This window comes from Mauremys reevesii, linkage group 2 (genome assembly GCF_016161935.1).
Source record: "Mauremys reevesii isolate NIE-2019 linkage group 2, ASM1616193v1, whole genome shotgun sequence".
NCBI lineage: Eukaryota > Metazoa > Chordata > Testudines > Geoemydidae > Mauremys > Mauremys reevesii.
The window spans coordinates 240,141,225-240,161,496 of record NC_052624.1 but is presented as its reverse complement, the minus strand read 5'-3'; the positions used below and the strand labels follow the sequence as shown (position 1 = coordinate 240,161,496).

Genomic DNA, 20,272 nt, shown 5'->3' with positions numbered 1-20,272 from the left:
ATGCTAAACTGAGTACGCAGGGAAAATATAAGTGGAAAGCTGATATCTTTGCAAAGGATCTGATCTCACGTAAATTGTAAAGAAATACTATATTATGCCTTTTGATACTTCAGGAGAGGATAGCAGCACAGTCTAACACTAATGTAGCTTCTCATCTCTGGAAGAATGGGTTACAACATGGTTCATGTCACCAGTAATGTAAATTTGCCCTTCTTAAACTACCTCCTCTTGGCCCTCGTTCTGCAGGCGTCACATAAACCAAACATCCATTGAAGTATGGCATCAGAGAAGACACCATGACTCAGTCTAGGATCGCTAGAACTGGATGAAATATCTTCAGTGAATAGTTTATTTGCTGAAAATGCAGTTTTGGTGACCCACAAGTACTTGTGAATTTTTTTCCTAAAATATATGTTCTAGTTCAAACAGGAATTATTTCAGGGAAGTTCTCTGGCCTGTGTTACAAAGGAGGTGAGACTACATGATCACGGTGGTCCCTTCTGGGCTTAGAATCTATGAATAAAACTTTGGACCTGAACAGTGAGAAGGTTTTTATCATGATCCCTATACAAACTTAATGAGAAATCATTGTATATATTGCTGAGGTCAGATGAAAAACTCTGTTGATGGGGGTGGCTGTGGGACAGGTTGCAATGAGCAGTGGAAGAAGTGACCCTGGTTTTTAGCATGTTTTTGTCAGGGTAAGATTAAGGCAGATTCTTTAAGAGAAATCTTTGTCATTCAGTGCGTAACACTGCACAGCTGATTGCTACTGAGCAGATACCTGCTATTGATACTGCACCCAGAGAGGAGGAGAAAATGCACCCTGGGTTCCCTCACTCCCCATCAAAACATAGTCTTAGTGTTGTGGATGTAGCAAACGGATACAGACTGCAGATAAAATTACTCTTATTCAGGTACATGTATGACACACACTACTGAATGTTAGGGATGGTGCTAAAAGTCTGTTTTATGGGTGTGAGTGCACTAAATTTCTATGGATCCAGGCCCAATATAATCCCAATGTATGCATCATTCTGAATACTATCCTCTAATGATATATTGCTGAGACGTAAGTACAACAGGAACTTTTTTTCCTGCAATTAGCAGAAGAATACAGGTATGCAACAGTATAAAGAATGAACACTTCCAAACTTACTTTCAGAAAAATGCCCACAACAGCCACGCCATCAGATTGTTTCAAAGCTTCAGCAAAATTACTATATTTCGGATTCCAGTGTACCAAGTGAAGCTTGAACCAAAGAAATGTAAATGTTATAAATACTGTTATGCAATCAAAAGCCATCACAGGGCGAGTCCTGCATTCCTTGTGCATCCTGCTGAGTTTTGAATGCACCGGGAATGCAGAATTGGGCCCCCAAAAGAAAATATGTATAAATATGTCCTATTGCTTCTACTGCTCTTCCACATGCTTGTGTTTTATGCAACAACTGCTTGTCAACTACTTTGGTTTTAAATTACGCATAAAAATTAGAATAGAGAGACTGCACAAAATAATATAAAACTTGCTTGAAATTAATCAAATAATGTAATAGAGGAGATGCTTACAAATGCATGTAACATGCACACATGCAATGCAGGAGTTATCCATTGATGTGTTTAATCTCAATTGTATTTTTGGGTTAAAGAAATTCTTTAAAAAAATTAAAATGTATTTGTGCTTTATAAACCATGGTTCTGCAGTTCCTGCTCTACTTTCCATCCCACTCCCCTACACTGGTAGTGAATGGACCAGGTGACCCTGTAGTTCTTTCTCATCTCTACTGTCTACAATATTAAATGTTAAGGAAATTTTGCATAATGTTTTATTTATTCTTCCAGAGGACTGCTATCTATTTATTTAGCTTCTAATAACATGGCCATCACCATGGTATCTGAATATATGCAGCATCTGGACATATCTTCATATTATACAAATATGGTATGACTTCATTCACAATGAGGTTATCCAGCAGTTTCATTAAATTTAGCTAATGTACACTCATATTTTAAAGGTTTCAGAGTAGCAGCCGTGTTAGTCTGTATACGTAAAAAGAACAGGAATACTTGTGGCACCTTAGAGACTAACAAATTTATTTCAGCATAAGCTTTTGTGGGCTACAGCCCACTTCAAAAATAGCACTCTCCCTGACTGTGGCATATAATACATTGCTCTTTATTTACTCCTCTGTTGGTACTCGCATCATTGTTTAGGATAAAAGCAACATGGCCCAAACCTCCACATGTATTTAGCAAAGCATTGTTCACTCCATATATTGTTTCTCCTCTGTGTAAAGGCCTAGGGATTAAATCTGCAAACAAAGGCAAAGTAAAATGCTTTTCTTGATGGAACTAAAACCAGAAGTTTGGGGGGACAGAATGCTTCCACTCAATCCACTAGTAGTAACTGGGATACCCATGGAGCTGGACCATGTCTGATGCTACTAGGCAAAGGGAGGAAAGAGGAAAATCACCCACAGCTCCCACACAAAGTTTTGGGCCAGGGGATCTATGATATGCATCTCATCTGCCACCATTTCTTCTTGATGGGAGCTGGTGCAGAGCCATGGTATATCTCTGCACAATATATACATGTGACATGTACGGGCTTTCAGAGTTGGAAAGAACACTAGCAGGCTGCTGCATGGCTCCTCAGAGAGAGAAAACATGGTGTTTCCATGGTAGTTTGAGACTTACCCTTCCTCCCATGTAGGATGTGGAAAGAAGGCAGAGTTTGTTATTAATTTATTGCTATCAGAGCTTAAGTCCACACCGAACACACACTGGGTCAAACTCAGCCATTAACCACAGTGAGTTTAGCCCTTAGTAGTTTGTGTGTTCACACCAAAATAGCAGCAAATATTTATTTAAAACAATTCTTGACAATACACTGATAGATTTTTAAAAACAGATAGTTAAAATCTAAAGGATATTCTCCACCACACCAGTTTTAAACTAATTGACATATCCTTGTAATAAAAGACATGTCCTTGCATCTGAAAAAATAAATCCTGGAACTTTATTTTTATAAATAATTAAATGTATCCCCAAACCTCCTAATGACCAATAAAGCCAGCAAAAAAATGATATAATAAGTTTGAGTAAAAATAAAATACGGCCACCAAAGTTATGTTTGCTGCAAAAAGATCACTGAAAATGGTGAATTTAAGAATGGGGCATATTTACAAAAATTGACAGTTTTGGTAGGGGGCAGGCAGGGAGTGGGGTGTATTTTTGTTATGAAAAGCTGTGTTTGTTGGCAGAAATGATTCACCCCAGGGCACATTTGTGAATAGTCACAGCAATCACATTTAATACAAAATCAATAAATACAAATAAATACTTGAAAAGGAAAGTGGTTAATGTTGCCCAATATGCTAGTATATAGAAAAAACAGATCCCACCTCTGCTGCATATTTCACTCCATCTACAATGTGCTCAGAGCCATGGTCATCAGAGGAACCCCAATGAAAGTGAAACTGACGCAGCCTGTAGGTTCCTGGGAGTGGTCCACCTCGCACCACTGAAATTGACAATCCACATTAAAATGTTAGGTACAGACCTTTTCAAAGAAGCTTTGATTCAAAATAGAGGTGTATACAATTACCATAGAGGAGTCCAAAATTTTGAGGGTGTTGAGCACCTACAGCAATTCCAGCTGATTTCAGTGGGAGTTCAGGGCACTCAGCACCTTGCAGGCTTGGGTCTGTATCTACCTCTCACTGGACTATATAGCACTATTTGATTTCAGAGCTATAGAAATGACCATGAATCAGGGTAAAACCAGAGAATGGGATGCCAGTTGTAGAACAGATCCCATTCCCCTCATGGCAGAATGTATTACAGTTTGGGGAGGATGGGTGCTTAGGGTGGCTCACCGTTCGCCAGTGAATGTCCTGTTATGGAATTCACAATTTTATGCTGAGGATTTGATGGGAATCTCTGTGAAACTGACCTAGAGGAGCCACCTAGTATTGCTGCTGGCCTAGAGGTGCCATACAAGCCCTGCCTATGATCCAGACCAGTAATGGCTTTTTAACCTATGTTGCAAGCAATGTTTACTGCATAGTCTGTTATCTCTAAGGAAAGGTCTATTTCCTGAAGAAAGAGCAGAAGAAAAAAGGTAAAAATGGATGAGCTAAAAAGTGGTTACTGAGCATTCAGACAAACCTTATTCTCTGAAAAAGTTCAGTATGTGTAATAACCATGGCAACATTATCACCAGCGGGGCCATAATAATGAGTCATTATTTCAAGCAATAGGAAGGTTTTACTTTGTAGACCACAAAGAACAAGGTACGTGTATTTTATGATATCATCATGAATTACATACTTTCCAACTATTAGCTTAGGTCTGATCCTTGCAGGCTCTGAGCATCCTCAATACCCATTGACTTTCATGGAAGTTAAAGGTGCTCAAACAGCTTCTACAAGGGATCTGCAGATCACAGGATTGGGTCCGTATGGTAAAGGCACACCAGGTAAAGACAATTACATCCCTGGATCTGACAAGGAGTAAGTCCATGCCCTCTCTTTTCTGAAATGTCCTAGAAAGAAAGTATCTGAAGGATACAGAAGGAGGCCATCTGCCTTTCAGGTGGTCTCTCAGACATGTAATACTGTAGGCAGTTTGTCAGTGGGATCAGTAGCAGCTGTCAAGGTTATCAATTCTCCAATAAAACAGATTTATAAAACCAGTTATCCTGTTTGAAGGTCAATGGGGTGCAACCTTGATTTTTTAAGTGCAGGTACCCCACTTCCACCAGTGTATCCTGCCCCACCAGTATCAACCCCCCATCTCAGCAAGTTTCTGTATAAAATGATGTCCTCCATGTGGTGTGACTTCGCATATACAGTGTGTGTGAGGTCAAAAGTGTAGGAACACTGTTCACACACTTTTCTGCCCCACTACCTTACGTTGTGGTCACTTGGAGTGATCACCGGTCATTGTTAATCCTTGCACCAGGTGAGGCTATAAAACCTCGTGCCAAAAAACTCATTGCTTCTCTCAACTGTAAATATGGCTTAACTTAAGTGTAACTGATTTTGAACCAAAAAGACTATACTCTCAATGGGGGGAAAAAATTTTTTTCTTTGATTAGAAAATAGACTCTATTTATAGACAGTCTCTGATGTAAATACCTCTGTTCCACATTGTAATCAGGTAAAAATTGATGAAATCTATCAGATATACCTTTCCCAAAAACTTGGTCCAAATTCCAATGGCTAAAAAATAAAGATGGAGTCCACAGAGGAGATATGGCTCAAAAGTAATAAAAAAAAATCTTTATTTTGTTTCAGTTTATGGACTGGTACCAAATTCTTTGAAGCTGCCCTCTTCTTGAAGAGGGAGAAATGAAAGGGGTGAGGCTTACTTTCAGTCAGAAAGGATGAAAGGATTAAGTACAATGCATGTGACCTAAGGTTGAGAAAGAAGCATATACACATCTCCCTTGATATAGTATTTGGGGATGAGAGGGAAATGATATGCTACTATTCCCCTCAAACAGAATTACCTGTTGTTAAAATCAAAGGCAACTTGTTTTTATACATCATGGAATAATACCACATTATTTTCACTTGTGGAAAGTACCATCTTCTAGTACTCGAGATTCAAAACTGCCAAGCTGAACATTTCACATATGAAGATCATTTTATAAAGGTCCTGTCATCAAGCCAGCGAGCTATGGACAATTTTCTGGAGATGTCACATCCCCCCTGCTGCTGCTGTTTCTCTCTGTGAGTGGGCCCAAAAGGAGACACAGCTAAGTCTGTGGTTTTCTTGACTAGCTTTGATTGCATTAGACCAAACTGGCTTTCAGGGTCCTGCAACTATAACAAAAAAAGATGTCTACTCAATCTCTTCTATCCAGAGACTTTCCAATATACTTCTTTAAGCAGGACGGGACACAGACTTCTGAATTTTATCATCCATGATCAGATGAAGCAGGACAGGAGGACAAGCTTTTTGGGTCATAGTTCTCCAAGACTGAAGAAATTCACAACCTTTGAGATATTTCTTCTTCCATGGTTCCTTCATTTTTAGGAAATGCAATTCTACCCCTCTGATGCACAAATACAACAGTAGGAGATATGCCAGTTTTGCAGATGCGTTTCTGATATTCCATTAGAATTTGTCCATAGAGGCTAAGTGATTTAATAAAACATTCACATCCCCACAATATTTATATTTAAGCTGTATTGAGTCAGCTTGAGTGGTCAGCATTCCGAATTCTCTGATCCTACTTACTTCAGGGAAAACAGAGGCAACAGTACATATTTTGACAATGCTAGTAAAGGTCCCTTTTGACTATTTCTAGCTAAAGAGACAATATCACAAGGGTGTTTTTACCTTCTGTGTTTGATTTTGCCCACAAAACAAAATCCCTATTGTAGGATATGTTGGTTGCACTTTTCCCACCTGAAAGCAAGAATGTGATGGCATGCACCTGAAATCCTCCAGAATGCAAAGATTCCCCGGCAGCAGGTATATGATCATGGAGAATCCTTAACTTTGTGGAGTACTGGAGTGGGGAGAAACAGGTGGAGAAGTTCTGTGCCTGTCCAAGGAATGGAGAATGCATCCTTCCCATATTTTTGCATGGGAATCTTCAGAATCTCAAAGTTTTGTGTATCCCATAGATGAGGAATGTTTCAGGGTCCAACAGCACTTCCTTCCAAAGAGAGGATTTACCACCACATTCTCGTACCCTGGAATATGTTGAGCAGTTAAAATTTCCAAATTTTATGTCCAGATTTTATGGATAGTGGTCATCCATGCTGATCTGGTTTCTACTAGTTCTAAGTAATAGACCAATCATAATGTCTCCAATATTACTTTCCAAACAGTTCATGTTGCATTCTCATATTTTGCATGCTGATTTTGCCTGATGCTACATACTGAACAGAGGTTTTCATTGAGCTGTCCACAATGATGCCTAGGTTTTAATTTAGAACCCAATGATATGCATCAATAGACTCATAGACTTTAAAGTCAGAAAGAACCATCATGATCATCTAGTCATATTGCTCTTTCCAAGTAAATTTCAAATGCCATCATGCTCTTTATTCTACTAGCTGTGTTAAGTCTCTCTGAAGTTTCTCACAGTCTTCTCTAGTCTCTGCTAATTGAAATAGTTTTCTGCAAATTTTGTCACCTCACTGTTCACTCCCTCTTTTGGATTAAACAACCCTGGTCCTAGTACAGAGCCTTGGGGCACCCCACTAGTAACCTTTTGCCATTTTGAAAAATTGACCATTTGTTCCTATAGTTGTTTTCCATCTCTTAGCTAGAAAGACCCTTAAGGGGCCTTAACAGATATAGTGTGGGCAAATATGCCATATTAAGAACTCCTCTGACTTGCCACATTCAACATATTGTCTAAGGACCAGACCTTGAATGGACCCTATGATATCAATGGGACTATTTGTGTGGGGAAAATTATTCCTGAATAAGGTTTGCACAATCTAGCCATATAAATATGTGTGTGTATATATATATATACACACACACATATATACATAAATATATATATATATACACACATACATATATATTTCTTCACTCCCAGAGGCTTTGAAAGATGAATAACTAATCCTGACCCCATGATAAACATGCTCATAGCAACACGTAGACCAAACACCATTACCTTCACTGATACAAATTGCCAGCAGAGCCTTGAAATTTCCCAGTAGTTTGGATGCATAGGAATGAAGACAAGGATTGCGTTTAAATCTCTTATTTCATCAAAAGTACCCCATTTTTAAACCATGAATTTAAAGTCTTTCCAGTTGACCGTGAGAAATGGATGGGCACTCATAAAAAACTGCAAGGACTTTGAATGTAAGATTGAATTATATCTCCTAGCTGACATAGGAACCATGAAAATAGAGTTTACCCAGCCACCATGAGAGTTTTCCTTTGGCAGTACTTCAAAGCCATGAGACACTGGGCCTTCTATTATTTTTTCTACTAAGACTAGGTGTCAAAGGGCAAGTATGCCCTGTCCCTCTTTGGGGCAGGGCAAGGGTGTCACAGCTCTGCAGTTAAGTTCGCCTGCCTGCCCTTAGCCTCAGGGCAGAACGTCCCAATGGCCAGAATCAATGTGGTTGCCCTTGTCATCGGGGCAGTGTGGCCTAATGTTCCAGAGTCAATATGATCACCCTTGCTGTCAGGGCAGTGCGGCTTAATGGCCGGAGTCAATATAATTGCCCTCTCACTCGGGCCATATAGCCTAGTGGCCACAGCCAGTATGGCTGACCTCCTCGGCATGGTTGTGCAGCCTCATAGCAAGAGTCAATACAATCACCCTCTTGCTCGGGCTGTATGGCCTACTGGCCGGAGTCAATACAATTTTCCTCTCACTCAGGCAGTATGGATGACTTTCTCAGCACAGTTGTGTGGCCTAGTGGTCAGAGTCAATAAGGTTGCCCTCCTTAGCAGGGCTATGTGGCCTAATGGGCAGAGTTGGGAAAGTGGACTGCCACCTGGGGTGGGGGGGGTTGGCAGCCACGGTAGGGGGACCTGGGCCCTCCCTCTCCACCGGTTCCTGGCCCAGGGCCTTGGTAGTGGCAAGTGTGCATGCCACTGAGTCAGATGGGATTTGGCTGAAACACACAGACTCAAAATCCAGTTCACTGTCCACGGTCAAGTTCCCCAGGCTACTTCCTACCATTCTCCCCAGTTCTGTGGTCTGGATGTCTTCAAGATCTTTGTGTTCCTCAGCCTGCACTGCTCCTGGCAGCTCCAGCTTCCCATGGGCATCCACAGGTATCTGAGCATCTGCCTGGGTCTCAGCACCTCTGGCTCCCACAGTCTGGGGTTCCATCTGCTCCTGGGCTGGAGCCTGTGAGGTGTGTCCTTCCTCTCTGGCGGTCAGCCTACAATGAGCTGGGCTGCTCCCTTTTATACTGAAGCAGCAATTGGAGCATGCCCAGCAGGTTAACTCCTTCTTGTCCAGAGCAGAGCAAGTACGCCCCACCACACTAGAGTAATAGCGCCAAGTTTATATATAAAATGGTCCCCCTGCACTGGATTAGAGCTGAACTATAATTTTAGCCTGTCTGGTGTCTATCACAGCATTAATAGGAGAAGACTGAAACTTTTCCAAGTTCAAACACAAAACCCTAGCATTCCTGCTTTTGAAAATGTCTGCTTTGGCTGTTGAAAAGAATCTCTGCAAGTGAATGTTGAGTGGCTGCATTTAAAGGACTCTGCCAGTTTCAACCTCTTATTCTGTAAGTCAGTAAGAAAAATGTGCTTATCTTTCCCAGATCTCACATCTCCTAGTTGGTGAATAGTCTTGCCTTGAGATGGAGCAGATAAGTGAAGGTTGAAAATTCTTTTACAGGTTGGATACTGCATCCTCTTGGTCTTCTTCCTGCTTGGCTTGAGGTTGGCTATCCCAGCCAAAGAGCTGAAGATGTCTCCTCTGTTCTTAAACTTCACTATTACTGTGCCTTAGGAACACTGAATTGTCCAATTAGGGACCACAAGTGGTTTGGGCAGGACTTTTCCTACCCATGAGTTCTCTAATATTTGCTCTACATGGGCACTATTAACCCAGCAGTGAGTCTGGACTGCTAGTTGGTCTAACGTATTAGGAAAAACTTTTCACTAGGAGGGCGGTCAAGCACTGGAATGGGTTACCTAGGGAGGTGGTGGAATCTACTTCCTTAGAGGTTTTTAAGGTCAGGCTTGACAAAGCCTGGCTGGGATGATTTAGTTGGGAATTGGTCCTGCTTTGAGCAGGGGGTTGGACTAGATGACCTCCTGAGGTCCCTTCCAACCCTGATATTCTATGATTATATGATTCTCTAATGGAGCCTCCTATTCCAAGAGAATGTCCCACTTTCCCATCTTCTGGACTAGCTCTGGGCAATGTCATATTCAGTACAAGGACAGCTGGGAACCCACAATGTTCCTCTGCACCTCAGTGCACATAATCCACACAATTCCTTTGTCCCTAAGATTTGGATTTATTTTGTCCTAATGAGAAACACTTTTCTGGAAAATTAAAATTGGACAAACACCTCAGCTAAACTGAGGGTCTCCAAACAGTCTAGATTGAAATACCAACAATATCTCTCAGCTTCTTTTAATGGTCTCCAAGCTGGGATTGCAGAAAATAGCAAGCAAAGGCTTAATAATATAGCTCACAGACTTTCTCACAGTGTTTGGGCATCCAGCATTTTTGTTGGCGGAGATGTCCACTTCAGGAGTGCCTTACTCTCTTTAAGCATTTAGCTGAGTGTTTGGCCTGATGTATCAGTTCTGGATTCTGGGAATTTCCCACACTCCATTCTTCAGGAAGTAACATTGTAGCCACATTGAGGGATCTACAGCAGTCAAAATGTGACTCCCTCAGGTTTGCTGTTGCTTGGCTCAAGCAACATGGACTATGCCATTTGGGTGCATTTCTCTAGGAGTGAAACAGCCCAGGAGGGTTCAATGGAGAAAGTACTTGCAGCATTTTGGTCAGTGACTGGTTCGTATTCTGTGTATTTGTACATTGCCTAGCACAGTAGGACCCTGATCTTGGATATGGCCTTTGGGCTCCACGATAATAAATATTCAATGAATAAGACAGTCCAAGATGCTTCCTGAAATTTAGTGTTCCCAACACCTATTTAAAAGAGGCCTCTGTCACAATGCAGGGCCTCTAACTGAGTGTGCAGAGACAGATGCCTGATAGAGTGGAGACTCTCCATTTCCTGTGCTCCTCATGGTTATCCATCATGGAGCTATTTTTGACTAGCAAGAGGCAGAGTTTGGATCAAAACAGTGTAGTTTTTCAGTCTTCAGTGAAGTCAGTGAGGCAGGCTTAGGCAGTGAAGGTCAATGCTGTGCAGGTGGATGCAACTAAGGTGAGCAGAGACTCCTCTGTGTGGTTTGTCTCACTGAGGGTCAGGTGACAAAAATCAGTTTGGCACAGAAGGTCAGCCCTGTTTATTATAGACATGAGGAGGTTTGTCCTCGCAAACATGTTTTAAAACACTCGCCTGTTGCCTGATCTACAAGGCCAGGTGAAAACCCACAAGGGAACATAATTGGGCATTATTCCCCGAAATAGAAAATGTTGCTTTACAAGAATACAAAGACACAATATTGTGAGCAAATGTTACAGTTCATTGTGTCAATGATACATTATAAAATCCATAAATAAATAAGCAATTGTGCAACAGAAGATATCAGTACACCCACAGTCATTGTGGCTAATTAAGTCAGGTAAGCACTTTTCTGAAAGGTTTTCAATACATAGTTACATCATTGACATTTTTAAATGGAATTCTCTAAGTAACTGTTAAAAAGGGAAGATAACACTCAAAAGAAATAAGGGGTTTATTTATATGTGAATTTGGTGTTCTTTAGGAACAAATGGCACTGTCTATGCAGAAGAATAAAGAGTGGGATTCTCACACCATTTTCCAGCACACATCAATCCTGACTTACTACACAAAACACCTAGTCTTTCAATTCTGGGCCTGTTTTGAGCAGACACTGGTATAAAATAAGCTCCCAAATTCATTTTCATGTTTGACCTAAAGCAAGAATGCAGCCCATGACTCCGGAGGCAGAAAGCTGATAACCGAAACATCTATTGCAGTTCCAGAAGACCGGGTCAGAAAAGCACTGAAGTTCTGACCTCCAACAATATCATGGAGGTTCAAAGTTAACATTAATACAATTCTTAAATCCTCTTGTGCATAAGCACTGTTGATCTCAAATTAATGCTAAATACCAGACATGCTGGAATATCAAGAGATAAAAGATGTGCTAAACACAAAGTGAAAGGCTTAACTTTGCCATTTGTCTTTAGTTGACATGTGCCATATCCACTGGCATACATAAGGAAAGCATTGTATTGGGCTTTAGCTGTGTAATTCTTGTAAGTCTTATTGACTTCAGTAATACATAAATAAATCATCATAAATAATTTGCAGTTATATAAAGCCTTTTATAAAAGCACCTTGAAGTGCTATGCAAAGATAAATAAGTATTTACCTGTAATTACTGTAATTACTAGGAGCCCTAGTCATGGACCTGGCTAAGCACTGTACAAACACAGAACAAAAAGACAGTCCCTGCCCCAAGGAGTTTTCAATCCAAGTATGACAAGAGACAATAGATATATGCAGACAGAAGAGGGAATACAAGGAAATCATGAGACAATATTGGTGATAGGCAGTGGTGTCAGCATACCAGCAGACTAACCGTTGTCAAGTTTTTGGTAGTCATCACATAAAAGAAGAGTTTGGAGAAGTGTTTTTAAGGCAGATAATGAATTAGCTTTGCGAATGTTTATGGGGAGCACCTCTTAAGCACAAGGGGCAGCATGGGAGAAAGTATGAAGGTGCTTGTTTAAAAACTAAACAAGCAGGCAATGGAGGCTGGTGTCTCAGCCATTTGGTAGCAGGTACCGACAGCTTGATGATGAAAGAGAGATCATAAATGTTTGGCTGCATGTATGTGTTACCTCTGTGTGCCGCCCCAGCCCTGCATAGACAGCTGGCATGGCAGACCTTGAGTGAACTGCCCAATGACCACAAGATCCGTTAAGGGATGAAGGCACCTGGCCACATTTATTGTCAATGAAGCACGGTACTAGTATCCCACAGATTCTACCAGACCACTAATATGTGTATGCCCATAACAATGGACCAACTTAGTGAATGGTGGGACTTTCCATTCCTCCTTAGGACAGACAAAGATACTCCCTCTGAGATACATCTTTATACCCCAATACAAACAAGTTAGTACTGCCTCTCTGACATAGTTACTCTAGTTACTGCCCCCTGACATGGCTAGTTACCACTTATCACATTATACCTGTTGGTTTGATCAAAACATCTCTATTACATACTGTCATCCTGACCTTATCAGTGTGTTCCTGTTATCCTTGGGGAATGTTTTTGAACCATATCAGGATGTTCTGGTACCACTTGATATTGGGATGTGTTTGCACTAGCACTTCTTAGCAATGTGTATTTCTGCAGTATCAGCCCTGTTCTTGCTAGATTCTGTGAACAAGTCCTGCCTCATACCAGGCTTCTGATACAACGGTTTATGTCTCAGGCTCTCTTCCTACTACAACGGGTACGGTGGGATTAGGTCATAAAAGGCCTTGAAAGTTAAGACAACAAGATTTAATGAGATAGAGAAGGGGGAGCCAGTGAAAGGATGCAAAGAGAGGGGAGACACCATTAAAGCAACAGACTAGGAAAACAATCTTTTCTGCAGCATTCTGAATGGATATGAACAGGGCAAGAATGCATTTGTAAAAGACAGAGAGAAGGATGTTGCAGTAATCGAGACATGACATGATGAGAGCTTGGACAAGTGTTTTAGCTGTGTGGATGGATAAGAAAGACTGCATGTTAGAGATGTTATGCAGGAAGAACTAGCAAGAGATTATATGAGCCTGGATATGAGGACCTAGACAGAGGTCTGAATCAAAGATGGAGCTCAGGTTACGTGTCTGAATGACTGGTATGTTGTCCACACTGATTAAGAAATGAGGTAATAGGGAGGGTGGCAGATGAAGATTAGTAGCTCTGTTTTAGCCATGTTGAGTTTTTGCTAATGGCTATGAATCCATGAGATGTTAGAGAGACAGGCCAAGATTTTAGTCTGGTCAGGAGAAGAGAAGAAGATCTGTGAATCATCAGCACAGAGATGGTAGTTGAACTGGTGTTTATGGATGAGATTAACTATGGATAAGATGTAGAGGGAGAAGAGACGAGGACCAAGGACATAGCCCAGTGGAACACCCACAGAAAATTGGAAAGCAGATGAGAAGGATCCTCTGAAGAACCTCTATTTCACTTTTACCTGTGGTGAAACTGAGACAAAGGCTAAGTGACTTATCTAAAGTCAGACAGCAAATCAGTGGCAGAGCTGGAAAGTCTTCTAGCAGTTTCCTAGTTAGCAGCTAGACAATGCTGTCTTCCTGTAATGTGAGGTGTGGGTCTAGAATAGATTGCAGCGCTTAAAAAGAATATCTTTGGGTTTTTGGTACTCTCTAACTTACAGATGGCTTTGTTTAACACACTAAATTTAAGTAGGATTACACCAAAATAAAAGCCATGCTTAGGCTAGATTTTTCAGTTAAAAACAAAGTTTTTAATTATTATTTGTCCTCATTGTTTCTATCTCAGAAGCCAACAAATGAACATTCATTCATCAAAAGTTGATAAATAAAATGTTCTTTGTGAAATGTCTGCATATAAAATTTTTACTTGAAAATTCAGTTATCAGGTTTATGCATGGACTACTTCCAAAGAGAAACATGCCTACAAAAGGCCTGCATGAATACAGAGTGTCTGAACTGGGCAGCTCCATGCTCCTCTCCTGAAGCTGACAGAAAGTCAACAGCAGGAGGATGGGAGTGCAGATGGCCAGAGAATTTGCACGAGGAGAGACACTGGTGCCTTCCTGGGGATGCTCCAACCTTGGAAGAATCAGGAAAGAAAATATATATAACCACTGCTGGAATACCATGTCCAGTTCTGGTGTCCACAGTTCAAGAAGGATATTGTTAAATTGGAGCGGGTTCAGAGAAGAGGACTCAGAGAATGGTTAAAGGATTAACAAACATGCCTTACAGTGATAGACTCCAGGAGCTAAGTTTATTAAGATTAACAAACAGAAGGTTAAAGGGTGACTTGTCACAGTCTGTATGTACCTCATGGGAGACAAATACTTGATAATGGGCTCTTCAATCTAGCAGAGAAAGATATAACATGATCCAATAGCTGGGAGTTGAAGCTAAACAAATTCAGATTGGAAATCAGGTGTAAATTGTAACAGTGAGGATGATTAACCATTGGAGCAATTTCCAAATGATCCTGGTGGATTCTCCCTCACTGATAATTTTTAAATCCAGATTGGATGTTTTTCTAAAAGAATTATTTTGGGGAATTATTTTGGGGGTGTTCTATAGCCTATGATAGACATGTTAGACTAGATGATCACAGTGGGCTCTTCTGGCCTAGGAATCTATGAACCTGTGACTCTATGAGTACTACTGGAGACACACCTTCCACAGCTGCCTATCTCTAGAAGTTTGGGCTTTTAAGAAGCTGCTCAGAAACTGGAATGTTAGAAGTATTGCTGGGAGAGATGGCATAATGCAGGTGAGGTTCTAAAAGGTGCATAATAAATGTAATTTATTACATGTCTCAGCATGGTCCTGAAATGTATATCATAGTGAGCTCCATCACATACCATTTATGTGTGGCTATAAATGGTCACAGATATGGGCCTGGCCATATTTGCTGGAAACTTTAAGAAAAATGGAACAATATCTAAATGTTGTGATTTGAACTTATTTATAGTGTAAATATTACATTATTATTTTGGGTAAAAATCCTGAAGTCTTCATTTATTATTATTGTTATTTAACATTTATATATTGTGCCATAGGTGTGTGTGGTAATTTACAGAGAGAATGAAGACCTAGCTCCTGCTCTAAGACGCTCAGAATGGAGGCTGAAGTCAATGGGAATAAGGACATCAGGATCTGTCCCATTATTCACATTATTATACTCGGAATCTCATCCACAACTGCATCTGCATCTGCATGTGCAAACACAGAACTGATAAGAAGAGACAGAGCAGTATGAAATGAACATTTTTCTGCCTCTACAGTGTTATAAAGTTCACCTTCTTTCACCAGTCACTTTTTCTGTCTCCGATCAGAATCAACCACTTAGTGAGCAATTAATCCGAGCAAAATTCAGACTGTCCCAAACATTTCTGTACTTCATGGCACCAAACATGGCATCAATACTATATATTGATTGTGGCTAGGCATTTCATATTTTACCTAAGGTTATTGTTAATTATTATCAATAGTATTTATTTGTACGACAGCATTGCCTATGGGCTTCAGTAATAGATCAAGGCCTGGCAGTACCAGACACTGTACAAATACATAAATCAAGAGCCCTGAAGAGTTTATAATCCAAATATAAGATGAGAGACCATAACAAGTGGATGCAACATACAGATGGGGAGCAAAAGGAAAAATGAGACAAACATGATCAGGATGGTCAGCAGTGGCTATGGAGATCTTTCAATATACTCCAGCTACATCTCTTTAATGATGTAACTTGATGTAGTTTATCAAGAAAAGAATTCCAATGCAAATGCCAATAAAATTAATCTAATGTAAATAAATAACACAACATATTAGAAAGAACTGCTAAGTGATCTTAGGGAAGTAGATTTGTTTTTTATTTTGCTAGAGAACTAATCAAAATCCTGCAACTATTCCCAGTCTTTTGTGTTTTTCTGTTTTTTTATTTTATTGGATAACTCAGCTTGTACATATTTTGACTTTGGATTTATTTTCATTAATCAAATACTAAAAAATGAAAGAAAACCAAAATTAAGATGCACACACACTTCAATATTTAAGAACAGTGAGTCTATTATCAAAATTCTTCTTACACATTATGACTATCTCTACTAACAATGCAGCAATAGTAGTTGAAGTTTACTGTGTAGTTTAGAAATAACACCATATGTTGTGTTTTTTGGGTGGTCTGTCACTACATAAAATGTACATATTTGTTTTTCCTTGCTGTAGCTTGGCACTGCACGTATTACAAATATATGGCAAAATCCTGCAGACCTTACACACAAGTGCAAAGATTGTAGCCTTGGGTCCAAATATTGTATAACTTTTCAAAAGCTGCTTGAGGCGTCTTGGCAATTATTGCTAGTCTGCATTCAGGATTATGCACTAAAAGCTTTGCAAAGATGGAAGCAAGTTTAGAAACATTTGATTTCTAGAGATGCAAGAATTAGAGTTACAATATTATTCATCTGATTTCCTTTTTAATGCAGTAGGGAAGAAATTTCACAGCTTCTCGACAGTTACTTTTTTTCTACGAAGTGCAGCCAACAGTATCAATATGAAATGTCAGTGGTTAAATCAACAGATTATAAATACTTCTAGCACTTGCTAAGCAGCATCGGTATATCTAGTAAAAATTTATGGCCACTCTAACCCTTAAGAGCCACATAGTAAATATGCAGCATATTGCACGCAGTTGTAAAGTATTTGTGGGTGGACAGGTTAATAAGAGTAATGATAACAGTGTTAATGTTTGCTTTAAAGAAGCTCATTTTAAGCTGAAATTTCTCAGACTTTTGTACCTGAGTTCTCATTTAGCAGAAATTTTATAGGCCTAATCCTGCAGTCCTAACAGGCAAAAATCTAATTATTGTCATTGTTTGAACAAGGAGAGCAGGATTTGGGGTTTATCTATATAGCTACATTGCTTTATCGATTTCCCCAATTTCCCAGAATCAGGCACCATGCCGAAGAGGGCCCCACACCCACACCTAAGGGGGCCCCGCTCTGATGGTCTTCAGCAGCATTTCGGTGGCAGGGGTCCGCTCCGGGGCTCTTCAGCGGCATTTCGGCAGCAGGTGTTCTGCTCCAGGGGTCTTTGGTGGTATTTTGGCAGCGGGGGGTCCTTTGGTGCCGCGGAAGAACCAGAGCGGACCCCCCGCCGCCAAAGTGCCGCCGAAGCCCCAGACCACCGCCGAATATTCCAATTGAGCCCTGCAGGTCATAAAGCCAGCCCTGGCTGCCAGCCTGGGGTTCCTTGGGGGTCCCCAGGCCAGCAGTGGGTGGTGAGTGGGGCCGGCGGCCGGGACCCCGGCTAGGAACGGGGCAGCAGCCAGAACCCCAGAGGAGTGGTGGGCTGAGCCGCTCAGCCTGCCACCGCGTGCCATCAAAGATCGGCTTGCATGCCACCTTTGGCACGTGTGCAGTAGGTTGGCAACCCCTGGTTTAGCCTTATGTACAAATGAACTAAGGCTTTGACTAGAAAACCATCAGAAGCAATGATAAACAGTCTAAACCATTTAAAGGTGAAAAGAGAGACACAGTGGGTGAGGCGTCTTCTATTGGTGAGAGAGACGAGCTTTTGAGCTTACACGGAGCTCTTCTGCTAAAGGTCAAATGAAACTCTGCAAGAAGACAGGGGTTCACCCTACCCATGAATCGAAACAAAAGACTGTTCTCAGTATATCGGAGTGAGAGGCAGGGCACTCTGCAGCCAGTCACTGAGGAAAGCCCCTGAGGAGCAGGGGGTGTCCATGAATATTTGGATCCTGGTTTGTCTGAAATCAGCCAGCTCTGGAAAGACAGATTTTTTTTGCAGCGGGGAGGGAGGGGAAGAAATCTACTTTATTAGCTAGGAAAGGTGAACCAGGTTCACGTTTTATGTTTTGTATTGTATTGTAACCACTTGTTTTCACCACTCTCTCTTGTTTCCAGTTAAATTTTTATTCCTTCTTAAATAAGCCCACTTTTGTTTTATCATAAGCGCTCACAAGTGCTGTGAATGATACAGAAATGGTGGTTTATGGTAAAACTGGTAACCAGGGATACACTGTAACTTTGGGTGTAGAGGCTCTGGAATATCTATGAGTAGCCAGTGCGAGGGGCTGGATATCACAGGGGAATGATTCAAGGGGCTTGGAGATTGGGGGCGCCTATTGTTAACCTGCAAGGCGAAGTTAGGGCTGGCATGGCCCAGAGAACAGTGCTTGGGGGCTGATAGGCTGATGGTATTAAGGAAGTAACCCCCCAGCATTCACAAGAAAGGCTCCCTCTTGCTGGAGGCAGGGGGTAACGAGGTGACTTACAGTACATTGCTTTATCAAAAATAGTATGATTACACTTTTCAGAAATGATGCTTTGCTTTTACATAGGCATTCCAGCTGTGTACCTCACATCCTTTTGGGTAAAATTCACTCCTCTCACAGAAAGCCTGAGGATCTGGGCTCCATGTAGGTGGAGTGCAGTGTGGCTGGGGGGGGGGGGGGTGAAATCCAGCCTCCAGGGCCAAGATTCCATGTCTGCTGCAGCCCCTCCCTCCATCACCCCACCACCACCTGAGACTGCACCTAGGGGCTGCTATAGCAGTCACAGTCTCCCTGCCCCAGTTGTGTTGAGAATTGGGGCAACTGGACCCTCTCAAATGCAGATCATGGTCTATCCCCGTTCCATCCCTAATGTGGCCTTATGTGCTGGTCTGTTCAGGGCCAGTACAGAGATCCTTCAGCAGTAATGAATAAAGCAGAGCATAGGTTGTCTTCCAAGCACTTTGCAACCATTAACTAATTCAGAAGAACTTCTTAAGATAAAACTCAGACTAACCTGATCTATCAAAAGTGTCATCAAACACAACTCTGCAGGTTCTCCCATTGTTCAGTATGGTCTTCGCTGCACCGGGATCATAACCAACAAACCAAGGCGGTAAAGAGGTGTCATGCTGGATCTCTTTGGAATTGATTTCAATAGGTGACTGATGGTCTCCTTTGGCAATAGGGTAATATTTGTGCCAGTGCTCAGGTCCTAGGAAGAAATGCAAAGAAATGTCATGAAAATCTCTTCCACTTGGGCATAAAAAGTTGGCATCTGTTTAATACAAACACAAGCAATGTTACACATCATTCATACATCGGCTCACAGCTGTGCCATTCACTGCGGACATTTTTCCTCCTTTTGGTTTTCAGACGGAGGCATCTGAAGCATTAGCCGTGACTCCTTCTAAGAAACTGTTTTTAGAGATGAACATGTTGCTTAGCCATAGGACTGCACCGCCCCTTACAGCCGGGGAGCTGGACTTAGCCACCTGGATTGCAGCGCCCCAGGAGCTGTCCAGTATCCACTTCCCGGGTGAGGGTGGAGATCGGACTGGGAACGCGGGCTGATCGGGCTGCAAAGTTGTGCCCAGATTTATTATCATGGAAGCAGAAGATGCAGGAGCCAGGAGCCAGCCCCCACCCAGCCCCGCTCCTCACAGCGCCTGCCAGACAAGCGGTGCCGGACAGATGCTGAGAGCGGAGACCGGGCTGGCCGCGAGCGCTGCAGGCTCCCGCCCCAGGGGACGCTGCGGGGCGCAGCGGGGCTCGCCCTGCCCCTCACTCACCGTTGTCACTGTCATAGCCCCACTGACAGGATTGCTGGGCCATGCTCTCGGCGCGGGGTCTCAGCGCTTTGTGCCTGGGCTGTTCTGGCCGCTCCTGCAGGACGGTGGCGCCGGCTCCGCCAGGGGCTTTTATAGGCTCCCGCCAACTCCGTGCCCCCGTTGAGGCCGGTCGGGGTGGAGAGGGACAGAGGGGGTGTGTGTCTGGCCGGTGCACAGGGGGCGGAGAGAGCGATCCCCTCCCCCGCTGGCCCCCACCCGCCGCCTCTTCCCCGGGGACTCCCGGGGCCGGTCCAGGCAGCAGAGAGCAGGCTCCCACC

At 42.1% G+C, this 20,272-nt stretch overlaps 1 protein-coding gene across 1 annotated transcript in view; it reads right to left on the bottom strand.

The window, feature by feature from the left end:
- LOC120399359 (carbonic anhydrase 3-like) overlaps positions 1-20,063 on the bottom strand; it is a 28,779-nt gene extending 8,716 nt beyond the window's left edge. The window contains exons 1-4 of the mRNA XM_039527547.1: positions 19,956-20,063; positions 19,181-19,378; positions 3,405-3,523; positions 1,160-1,252 (exon numbers count right to left, since the gene is read on the bottom strand). Of these exons, the coding sequence (XP_039383481.1) occupies positions 1,160-1,252; positions 3,405-3,523; positions 19,181-19,378; positions 19,956-19,998 (453 nt within the window). The 5' untranslated portion in view covers positions 19,999-20,063. The remainder of the gene's footprint in view (positions 1-1,159; positions 1,253-3,404; positions 3,524-19,180; positions 19,379-19,955) is intronic.
- Positions 20,064-20,272: the final 209 nt, after the last annotated feature.